The sequence below is a fragment of the Polypterus senegalus genome, chromosome 13 (assembly GCF_016835505.1).
Source record: "Polypterus senegalus isolate Bchr_013 chromosome 13, ASM1683550v1, whole genome shotgun sequence".
NCBI lineage: Eukaryota > Metazoa > Chordata > Cladistia > Polypteriformes > Polypteridae > Polypterus > Polypterus senegalus.
The window spans coordinates 9,267,095-9,279,345 of NC_053166.1; the positions used below are offsets into that span (position 1 = coordinate 9,267,095).

A 12,251-nucleotide genomic window follows, 5' to 3' on the forward strand; every position below is an offset into this window, starting at 1 on the left:
GCACAGGGAAACTACAAATCCCAAAAGGATCTACCTCTTCCTTTCTCGTGCCTCTCCACCTGTATGTAAACTGGGACTTCTGAAAGTTAACAGGATAACAGCTGGCTGCACAGGTCTCCTCAGTTATTGCTTTCGTTTACTCTGAACTAAACCTGTCATTTTCCACAACAGGCCTGATGTTTAGAACGAAGCGACAAGTAACTCTTCAACGTCTTGCTAGGTTATTACAAAAATGCCTGTAGGCGGGAATAAATATATTCCAAACGGTTAATCATAGCGACGTGGTCTAATCACTTTTAAGTAGAAAATTAAAGAGACTCACCCTATTTCCATAAATCCTAAAGCAACCTTTACTTACATACTTACTTTTTTTTTCGGGGAAAGAAAACTAGGCGGGTCTTTAAAGGCGGGAGATGGTGATTGACGTGGTTATGCACCTACCGCAGTGCTGAATTTCAGTTTCCTCGCGTTAAACCTCAGGGCGCCCGCCTCCCTCTATAGATGTTTCTCGACCGAACTTGACGGCGCGTGCGAAAGATTTAACAGACATGTGCCTCGGCCAATAGAAATGTAGAATGGGGAAAGTGCTCTCGCTTTGATTGGAATGAGAGTGGAAGAGGAGGAGGGCGGGAAGGTACCGGAATGGTGCGCAGTAGGTTAGGTTGTTAGAAAGTTAATGGCTGGGGGGAAAGGGATTCTCTTCTCGTCTCGCTTCAGGAGAGTTTCGGGATTTTCTGAAGTAAAAATATAGTAAATAAAAAGAAATTAGCTATCCGAAGGAAGTAAAATACGGTGTTGCGTTTATAAAACTACATATTACACTGGGAAGTATGCAGAATGCAGTAGCCGGGACGGCAATGTTGACGGACGGCTTCGAGGACGAGATTGACTCGGTGACTCCGCGCTCCCCTGCGGTAGGGATGGGGGTTGGAGCTGCCCCAGGAGCCGGGCTCGGCGGCCTAGGGATCGGTGTCGGAGGAAAGAAAGTGCGCCTGTTCGGAGAGGCTGGCGGGCCCGCTTCAGACCGACTGGATTTCAAGCTGGCGGCGGCCGCAGTGCTTTCTTCTGGCCCGGGATCCGGCAGCGACGAGGACGAGGTTTCTGAGGTAAGCTCAGGCAAGGCTATTTGCTAACCCCCTCCCACTTACTAGGGAAGCATTACATAAAACACAGCCCGGGCTCAATGCGAAACGTGCGCCGCCTGCTTAATTACTCGAGTTCTTTTTTTTTTTTACGGACGAGTTTGGTTTATTTGACGAAACGGTTAGCGTCTGGATGAAAATGGCTGGCTTCATGAGACTATCGCAGCGTCAAATGTACAGGGGCCTAGTAGTAGTGGAATTGCACATCCACCAGGTGATCCAGTGATCACACAAGCGTTTCATCCAAATTCTGGTGCAATTACGTCATTGGGCTAGCTATATTTATGAGTATTTCGCCTAGCGAATTATTTTTTGTACATTTTCAACGTTTCCCGGGTGAAAAAATTGTGATCGTGCAATGCTGTAAATGCTGATTAAGGAAGGGAGGGTGCCGTGCAGTGCAGTGCAGTGCTGTGGTGTTCACATACAAGATTGCTGTTGCCCAAGCGTTCACATTTTGCGGCCTGCTATTTACCGTAGGGCCTGCCCTTTTTACACGAAAAGAAAATACTCGTGGATTTTGAGCATTTAAAGGTGTCCGATTAGACAACCGATTTTGTGCCATTTTTTTTAATCTGCCTAATTTTTGGAAGGTCTGTGAATATTTGCACAAAGCTGTTTTGAAAACGGCAAGTAAAGTCACGAGATGCCAGGTTACAGCGAAAGGGCTGACAAACCATATTTGATTCAAGTTTTGTCATGGATAGCGCTTACAATAATTTAGAAGTCATGTTAGATCGGATTGAAAGCTTGGTTGTTACGATCGTAATGAACGGTACTCACGATTCCAGCGTGCCGGTGTTGGGTTTTTAATAACGTCTTGCAGTATGTCCTTCTGTAAATTTTATCAATATTTTCTTGACTTATGGATTTATATAAAAATGAAATAATAAGATGCAACATGATGCAGGCTTAAAGTGTACAACTGTCGCAGGATGGGTGTCAAGTGCATCTAGTGTTTAATTTTGCTTGCTTAAAGGTGATTAAGAAAATAATATCACTGTTTTCCGCAAGAAGGAAGTCGTACGGGATTTTTTTAAATCATTAATGTTGCAACTGGAAAAAAAAAGTATAAATCTGTAACTAGGGAGTCTCCACATGTGCACGTTTTAACGTCTGTCACCTGCTGCTCAGAATATATTTCGGACAGTGTAATACTCCAGTCATTTCCACTTCTGCAGACCGTTGTGAGATTCCATATTAAGTCTGTAAGATACGCCTCATGGACCTGGTACTTTTGATCGTCAGATCTAAACTGTAAAGTGTAGGTACACGCAATAGATTCTTTTTATTGCGGCAGTTTTTTTTTTTATTCTTGTATGTCGCATGTGAAAAGGTGATGTAATCTATTACAATTCTGTTTGTTTGACGGCTTTTTTGGGGTTGGGTTCTGGCCGGAAAATTTGTGGACATCATCAAAGCCCATGGTTTTGTAAGGCAATGAAGGTGGTTAGCTGTGAACACCTCTTTCTGCACATATTTTTTCCAAACTGCTGTTAGGTTGACAGTGTTTTGTTAAATTTTAGACATAATTATTAGTGATATTTATCTAGTATACCTAATAATGACCCCCCTCAGCCCAGGAATCCAAAATTGGAAAGAGAACCATGTTTGTTAATTCACACACACACACACACACACACACACACACACACATACATATGGCATAGTGGTTAGTGATTTGGATTTCAAACCTTGGTGTTGTAGGTTCAGATCCTGCTGCTGACACTTTGTGACCATGAGCAAGTCACTTCACCTGCCTGTCCTGCGATAGGAAAAATGCAGGAAATGTAAAAGTTTGCACAATAAATGTCCTAGGTGTCCTTAGATAAATGCATCATTCCAATAACGAACAAAAGTAGGGGCATGAACTACTATTTTTTGGGGGTGTTTATAAGAAAAGTAATGATTTACTTAATGCGGTAGAAGTACATAATAAACAAGAATAGTGGCATCATATATTTGAAACATTCTAATGTGTGCTTCAATTGAAATGTTTCAAGTCTAATGAAATTTGTCATTTTTTGCTCGCCGATAGAGGTCTTTCGAGGGCTAGAACCAGATTAAAGGATCAAAACTAACATCATATTCATAATCGCTGATCGTAAAAAAGTCTAAATCGATACCCCACATGCGTATTTTTTTAAATTTGCCATTTTCCACCTTCTGGGAGTGGCTCTTAGAGTGCTAAGTCCCCTGATAAAGAATCAGATATCAAAAACAGGATCATATTCATCATGGGCAGCCTCAAAATAGCAGAAAATGACACTTCCACTTGCCTATATTACCGATCCGCATTTTTTAAAATTTTTGATAAATGCAGTATTTTGCCCCCCTTGTCACCAATTAGAGGGTAAATAAACCCTTAGAGTCGATTAATGTGACATGCACAACTTCAAGACCTTCCAGTCATTTTGCTGAGGATACCTATTGGTTTAGTCTTTATCATAAGGCCGTTCTTTCCAGCATTAAAATATGGTCTAAAAATTACCTTAAAATTGATTTTTATTTTATTTTTTTTAGAGGACAAAACTAGTGTGGATCTCCAAAAACAGCTCTACACTAGACATCCAAACATCTCGAATAGTTTATCTTATTTTGGGGGTTTCTCCTACTACCGAGTTGAGAGGCGCCAGACAGGAAAAAAAAGCAGTGATTTCAAAGCGTTCATTAATAATTCTTATGAACACAAACATTTTGTAACTAGAAAGTTTCTACTTATTCATGTTTTTATGTGTGTCACCTGATGCTCAGAATATATTTTGAATGGCGAAATACTCCAATCACTTTATGCTGTTGTGTAATTCCAAACTAAGTCTCAAAAATTTTAATTCTCCAAATGATTAAAATAAATTCTTGTGGATGACGCACCCTTACATTCTGGTGTTTGACGTTAATTTGACAGGGTTTTTACTTTCTCAAAAAATGTACAAACTATTAACTATTAGTGATATTTACCTAGCTTATGGAAAAAATGTGTGAAAATGAGCTTCTCCCCAAGCCATACAGAATTTGAAAGATAAATGTATTTGTCTATTCACACATGTCTGTAGTTCTAGGGTGTTGTACCGTCTTAGCCATTATGGATGTAAGAAGAGGCCAGAGTTGCCTCGCAAGCTTTCGTATTGTAATCTTTTTAGTTAGCAAATTAAAGGTCTCATTTTGCTTGACTTCTCATTACATCTATTCACACATGAATCATATCAGGGATTTTTTTGTGTTAATGTTTTTGAGAAAATCTGTAAACCGAGAGAAAGTCTACTTGTTCATGTTTTTTATGTCATGTTTTTATATTTCTCACCTGCTTCTCAGAATATATTTAAGATGGTGAAATAGTCTAGACATTTGCATTTCTGTGGAGAATTATATAATTACAAAATAACTCGCAAAAATGTTAATTTTCGAAGTTATTCACTTAATGCATTTAATTGCAACATTGAATCTTTGATGATGATTGTCAGTTAAAACGTGTAAAGTGAAGGGTTCCACAACTGATTATTTCTTTATATTTACTTATTTGTCTGTCACCTTTGTCAAAGATAACTTGCAACATCCCAGATACATTTGGTTAAATTTGTTTTTCCATTTGGGGCACAGGCAGGTGAAGTGATTTGCTCATGGTCACACAATGTCAATAGCAGGATTTGAACCCAGAACCTCAGGTATAAAGTCTTAACACCTCAGCCCTTATGCCACATTACCTACTAGTAACCATTCATCATTGTTCTAGCAGTGTATATTCTTATATGGTGTACATCAAAGGTTTATTTTAATCTATTACAAATCTATATTTGTCTGATTTATCTGGGTTTGATTTTTTACTCAAGACATGTGATCCGCAAACCCCATGGTTCATAAGAGTATAAAGTGAGAAACAATTTTTCACTATTGGGGTCCTTAAGTCCAAAGATCTCTGGTTAGGTGAACTGGCCAATTGGAAATTGCTATCATCTTTTTCCAGACTATCAAACTGTAGGATTTAAGTTAGTTCTTGTTTTGATGGGCCTCTGTGTTCTCGTGTTTGACAGGGCTCTGTGCTGCTATTTATCTAATGTGGAGAAAAGTGTATAAGATATTAACATCTTTCCAATGAATGCAATTTGAAAATTTTGTAGATTTGAAAGTATTTGTCTATTCCCACATACATATTTTGAAAGGGATAAAAAAAAATTACAATAAAGATGTTGATTGGAATTAGTACATACTATTAAAGTAATCAATAATACCTTATTGGTTTTACTGTGATAAATCCAAAGTGACATTTGCCAGAAAATTTATTTTCAAAACCTAATCATCCCCATTTTTTAAAATTGAGCTTATTTTCAGTTTTGAAATTACCTGCATCCTGCAGTTGGGTAGATTCTTTTTATGTTTTGTGTGGTGTACTGTGAGCGGTTTTCAGATTGCAGTTGAAAGTTCACATACCAGGATTAACCATACAGAATACCAGGACATTCTGCACTACTGTACTGTAGTGGGCTTGTTCATTGAATGCAAATAGTTCTGGAACGTGCAAGTAATGAATCAAACAACACTGTTTGAGTTAATGGCCTAGAATTGTTCATTTGAAGTACTATTCTCCAAATCAGCCTCAGACATTTATATCAGACAGTGTGACTAAATATGGCACTATCTACTGCAGTTTTTTTTTAATCTCAAACACATAGCAGTTCTCTTGGAAAAAACGGTTAAAGTTTAAAATATAAGCATTTGGTTGTATTACACTTAAGGTGTCTTTTGCAAGCATAAGTTTTTTTTTTGTGAGTATTTTCTTCAGTGTTAGTCAAATTTTCTGTTTTTATTAATCATATGATTGATAGTTACTTATTACTTATAATAAAAACAAAGCTGCCTGACCAGTATGCTGGTTGTACAGTATATTTGTTTTTGACAGGGCCACAGTTATGTTTTATTTAGCATTACATTGTGGTGATATCCATAAAGTATTTCTGTTTTCGAATGCTGACACTTTTAAGCAGTGCGTTTTATGAAAAAAAAGTATTACTACTAGGTCCTCTTTTTAGCTGTGAATGTTTGCGTCTGTCTATTTCTCTCACTTTCTGAAGTTTTTTTTTGGTTTTGTACATTTGCAGTCCTAGTTTAAGGTGTATCCTGCTTTCATACATGTTATTTTCCCAAAGGCTAAATGCCTTTGGTAGCTTATTACATCAGCTATTTTGAAACGTGCTTAACCCAATTCAGGATCAAGGCGGGATGATACCTATTCCTCTGGCACTGGGTGCAAGGCTTGATGCAGGCTTAGGAGTGGCACCAGTACATCGCACAGCCTACACAGACATTAGGTCCAGTGTAATTACATGTTAATTCTGTTTAACGTGGAATACGTCTTAACAGGTAAACTTAACATTCAGCTAATAATTTAGGTTATTCCTCAGTTAGTGATATATGCGCACTTGCCAGTTTATTAGGTACACCTTGCTAGTACTGGGTTGGATCCCTTTAGCCTTCAGTAATTCTTTGTGGCATAGATTTAGCAAGGCACTGAAGACATTCCACAGGGATTTTTGGTCCATATTGACATGATAGCACCACATGGTTTCTGCTGATCTGTCGGCTACACATCATCATGTAATTTTCCTATTCTACTACATTCTAAAGGTGCTCTTTCGGATTGAGATCTGGTGACTGTGGAAGCCATTTGAGTACATTGAACTTTTTCTCGTGTAAACCAGTTTGAGATGATCTGAACTTTGTGACATGGTGTGTTATCCTGCTGGAAGTAGCCGTAAGAATATGGATTGGACATGGTCAGCAATAATACTTTGGTAGGCTGTGGAATTTAAACAATGCTTAATTGTTACTGAGGGGCCCAGAGTGTGCCAAGACAATTCCCCAGCACCATTGCAGCACCACCAGCCTGAACCATTAATGCAGGGCAGGATGGATTCATGCTGTCATGTTGGCGCTAAATTCTGACCCTGCCATCTAAATCTCGCAGCAGAAATCAAGACTCATCAGACCAGGCCACTTTTTTCCTATCTTGTATTGTCCAATTTTGATGAGGACATGCGAATTTTACCCTCGGTTGCCTGTTTTTAGCTAACAATAGTGGCATCTGGTGTGGTGTCCTGTTGTAGCCCATCTGCTTGAAGGTTAGATGTGTTGTGCATTCAGTGATGCTCTTCTGCATACCTCAGCTGTAATGAGTTGTTTGAGTTACTGTTGCCTTTCTGTCAGCTCGAACCAGTCTGGTCATTCTCCTGTGACCTCTGGCATCATTTTCACCCTGCAGGGAATTGCCACTCATCGGATGTTTTCCCTTTTTCAACCATCATGTCTTGCACTTACAAACAACCATGCCATGTTCAAAGTCACATAAATTATATTTCTTTCCATACTGATGCTCTGATTGCACTTCAGCAGGTTGCCTTGACAATGTTTACAAGCATAAATATTTTGAGTTGCTGCAATGTGATTAGCCGATTAGATATTTGCGGTAACAAGCAATTAAGCAAGTGTACCTAATAATGGCTGGTGAGAGTATATGTAACATTAGTGCGATTTATTTATTTGTTTTTAAATATTACTTTGATATGTGTCTGTCAGCAAAGATGGTTCCTTTAAACTCAGTCCATCCAAAACAAGGTATATTGGGTTCTATGAAGTAGCATTTATCAAGTGTATGAGTTTTATTAGATTTACTGTTAATAAGACAATATAACATTGACAAGTAAGTGGAAGTTCAGCATTGCTTGGTTCACTGTTAAAGTAGGAAGCCTGCCTTCTGTGTTTGGGAAATAGGTGATTCATGTTAGACTCAAAAAAAATTCAGTTTGTCAACTGAATAATTAGCATATCGATATTGCAGAAAAAAAAACTTGCTCTCCTTGACTGTGTAGTGGATAAAATGAGTGCAGAGAATAGATGGATAAATACAGTAGGTGGGAGACGCATGTTCTGAAATGTAATTCACGAATCTCTAAATTGAATAACCATATAGTAGTATATAGTTAAAATCAGACCACTCGGAAATAAACACTGTATGTTTTTGTGCCTTTTGTGAAAATACGTATTTAAGTAGAATAACGCATCGTAATTGTCAAACTACCGATTAAAATCAAGCTGATTTGTTACAGATTTTAGTGATTGAGTCAGTACAGCTGCTTCATTAGAGCTATGTCCAGGGATGTTTTGTTAACCTCTCTAGTTACCAATGAAGTTCTGAAAAAGGCATTAAATTGCGAGTGGTTTTGTACTATAGGAGTCATTATTAACTGCTTAGCTTGAACTGATAAGTGCTCTTGAAAGCTCTGATGTTAAACGTGGAAGTGCCATGCATGATATGTAGGTAAAAATGATTTTTTCTCCATTTAATGATCTGATTGGTGATCAGTAAATCAATTTTCTTTAGAATCTGCTTTTCTACGCTTAAAGGTAATTTAATATAGTGCTTCTTTATACCAAGTATTAAGTTACTTGAGGATGTCCATTTGCCACTTTGCTGAGAGAACTTCATGTAAATAGTTTGGTGGCTTAGTGAGATTACTGTTACAGAGCAGATAAAAGCACCAAATTGTGCTAATCATTAGGGTCTATGAAAGAATTTTAGCCTTGGAGTCCTAAAAAATTGCTTGAAAAAAAACACAAAACTGCAGATATACTGGTATCAATGAAAATTGTTGCGAAAATGACCAAAAGTGACCGTACGTGCACTAAAAGAACCAGACTTTGATATTTTATAGTGTTTGACAGAATCACCAAGTCATTTACAAATACTCGAATAAACCACAAAACTGCAGATTTACCGATAGCAATGAAAATTGTTGTCAAAATGACCCAAAAATTACTGTGTGTGCACTATGAATACCAGACGTAGATACGCAAAACTTGAAACTTAACAGTCTGACAGAGTCACCAAGTCGATTACAAATTATTACATCACTATAGTACTAGGTTGTTGTACCGTGTTAGCCATTATGAATGTAGAGAAAAGCCAAGCAAAATGACACCTTTTATTTGCTAACTAAAAACATTACAATATGCAAGCTTTCGAGGCAACTCAGGGCCCTTCTTCAGGCAAGATGTAATCTTGAAGAAGGGGCCCGAGTTGCCTCGAAAGCTTGCATATTGTAATCTTTTTAGTTAGCCAATAAAAGGTGTCATTTTGCTTACATCACTATGAAATAGTTTTCAGGTTAGTTCTATTTGTTGCACATGCTTTTACACAGTGGTGAGTAGTCCAGGTTTGCTTTACTGCATTTGCATCTGGTGCAATCGCCTTTACAGGAACATTTGATCAGGTCACTGCAGAGCCTGGAGGCTTCAGGGGGAGTGGGCCATTGTGACACCCATGATCCTGATTCTGTTACCCATGCATAGCCCAATGGAGAAGGAATCAGTTGGTCAGTTTGTAAGCTTGTCGTCCAGATTCCTGCCTGATGTACAAACCTTTGTACATGCAGAAGTAGTGCGTCCTGTGTAAGTGACAGTTTCTCCATTTATCGGTTTGCATGACAGAAGAATTCTCTTTTTAATTGATTGAGACCTCAAAGAGCTGCTTTTATCATACAGGATAACATTCAGTCTTTCAAGAGTTTTGAATTGTACACTATCAGAAGTAAACTGCTGAAATGGATGTTTGGCAAGATTTAAAAATGTCTCTGTGACATCATCATACGCCTGCCAGGCCTGCCAAGCTGACTTCTTACCTCTACCAGTGAAAGCTGAAGTTGTATGGCAACTGGAGTATGCATGGAACACAGGCAATGCTCTTGACTTTGGCTCACCCAAGCTTGCACATATTTCGTTAATGTGGTAAAGTCTGTGCTGCTTGCCTGTGCCAAAGGCCACCCAAATATCAGCGGCTGATTGTGCGATGACTTGGTCATGAAATATGCCTGCAAGAATGACTACTACTTTGGTGTCGACAGTACACACGACGACACTTTTTGCTCCGACTTCCAGTGCATGCTGTACATGCCGGCCTCCTCATGGTTGCGGTCATTCATGGGAGAACCAGAACCAAGAACTGAAATAGCATGTCCTGATGTGACATATTTTTTTTCTGGTGACCACTTGATCTTATTTGAACTTGAATGTATTTGTCAAAAAAGCAAACAGCTCCTTCTTATTGGTTAGGTCACGAAGATAATCCATCCAGTTATGTGGCAGTTTTTTCTGACCGCACAATTTTCGGCGTTTTCCTTTTCCCCTCTTTTCTCATGTTGTCTCTTTCAAACTGCCTGAGATGTAGTTGTCCCAAACAATGTCTAGCCTGTTTCAGTTTTGCAGCAGCTTTTCAAGGTAAGGGATGAAAACACCACTTGTATACATATCAAACGTGTTAACAGTGTTAATGGGCAGGAAGTGGATGATAGCAGCTCCATCCAGAACTTGGCAGTCATATAAAACAGGTGCCTCACACTGATCAGGCTGTTCAAGGCACTGCAGTAGATCAGACTTGGTACCTGGCAAGTGAAGCTTACCAGTGTCTGACAGGGAAGGAGGGAATGACTGCATTTTGTGTGCAAAAAACTCTTCCAAGTCACCTTTGCGGTTTTTCATAGCAATGTAAAGCTGCCCAAACAGTGCAACATTGTTCTTCAGTTCTTTGATCTTCTTGCCCTGCTTTTGAGTAGATTTGTCTTTAGAGTTACTGAAGAGTGCCAGCAAATTTCTTTTTATAGGATCATTAATTGAGTTCGCTCATCAAGAACCCGCTTAACAAAATCTTGGTATTGTCTCTTACCTGTGTCCTCCAGGCACCGGAGTGAGTCAATCACCAGTTGACCTGATGCGGCTATCAAGAGTTACTAGTTCTGAGAAATCAACCAAGAATGGATTGCCCATCTGTCTCATAGCTTCACAGAGGCTTGTCACCTGTGTGTGGAAAGTCTTCTGAACCGAGAAACCATGTTCATGGTGTAGCAAGTTCTTACTGTGGTCAGAATCTTCATCTCGGAGGTGTTCTTCCTCAAATTCCTTCCACAGTCTCGCAAGTTCTGGTCCTGAAATCCTCCATCGTCTGAAGGCACTTGGATTTTCAGTGATTACCACTGCACCACCTGAACCCGTCACAATCTTATTCATCTGCTCGTGTGTCTGGTCAAATGGAATGGCAGAGAATTTGTTACATGTCTTTGACAAAACCCAATGTGACTTGTTCTGAAACTCATCTTTGACTGAGTCAGGCAAGGATTTCATGTCCCTGATATGGACAGTTGTCGATCTTGCGTAATTTACATGGTCCGATGCAAAAAACAGAGGGTTTAGTTCTTCCAAAACTTCAACATACAGTAGGAAATTTCTTTCCCTGTGAGCCCTGATGAAAATTAGAATTAAGGTTTCATATCTCACGATCATGTCCCAGAACATGAAAGTTGGACTTTTTGACAGCATGTCAATTCTCCAAGCGTCTGCTGCTTCATCATCTTTTGTGCCTGTACTAAGCATGAAAGCCTCCTTTTGAAGATTCTGCAGGGCAAGCACAGTGACTTGATGAGCATGCCTAGTTCGAATTAGGTGGGCAGCGTTCAGAAACGAGTCAGCCATGCTAGATGATACTGCTTCAGCTGTGGTGAGTGTGGCTGTCCAGTCTGAGCCTTCAAGGAGATCACCCAAGGTATTCCACAGAGCCATTTCAGTATGCAAGCCTCCAAGCATTACCACATGCACTTTCTCACCATGAGTGTAAGGCCATTTCCACTGTACCAATTTGGCAAGGGCAAAAAGAGGCTGATCAAATGTTGTAACGGGAATCTGTCCGGAATTCAAAAATTCAATAGCCTTTCTTACTACATACATTCGATGTTTAATCATCAAAGGTGTAGCAGACTTTTTGTAGAACAAAGGAAGCATGGCACATATTGTTGGGGTGTCTTCCACATTGGCTGTATAGAGGAATGGTAGGCTGCCCATGCAGTGGCATCACCACTGGTCAATTCTTCCTTATCTAAAAGTGACAAAGCGTTCTGAATCCAGTTGTGTTCCTGCACTTTTGCCAACATCCAGACAATTGTCCAGTTTGCTTATCTTGCACTCTGGAACAGCAACAGAAGTGTTCTTCAAGTCAACTGCAGGCACTATGGCATAGCTATCAGGAAGAAACTTGTCCATGTCCCTTGAACAGTACTGGGCAATCTTTCTGTG

At 39.3% G+C, this 12,251-nt stretch overlaps 1 protein-coding gene across 8 annotated transcripts in view; it reads left to right on the forward strand.

Annotated features, from left to right (window-relative positions):
- The first annotated feature begins 660 nt into the window (after nt 1-660).
- ankhd1 (ankyrin repeat and KH domain containing 1) overlaps nt 661-12,251 on the forward strand; it is a 187,779-nt gene continuing 176,188 nt past the window's right edge. For 4 of the 8 annotated variants that reach the window (XM_039773750.1, XM_039773751.1, XM_039773755.1 and 1 more), the window contains exon 1: nt 661-1,106. In XM_039773750.1, the coding sequence (XP_039629684.1) occupies nt 831-1,106 (276 nt within the window). In that variant the 5' untranslated portion in view covers nt 661-830. The remainder of the gene's footprint in view (nt 1,107-12,251) is intronic. The other 4 variants (XM_039773756.1, XM_039773757.1, XM_039773754.1 and 1 more) reach the window with 2 other exon arrangements.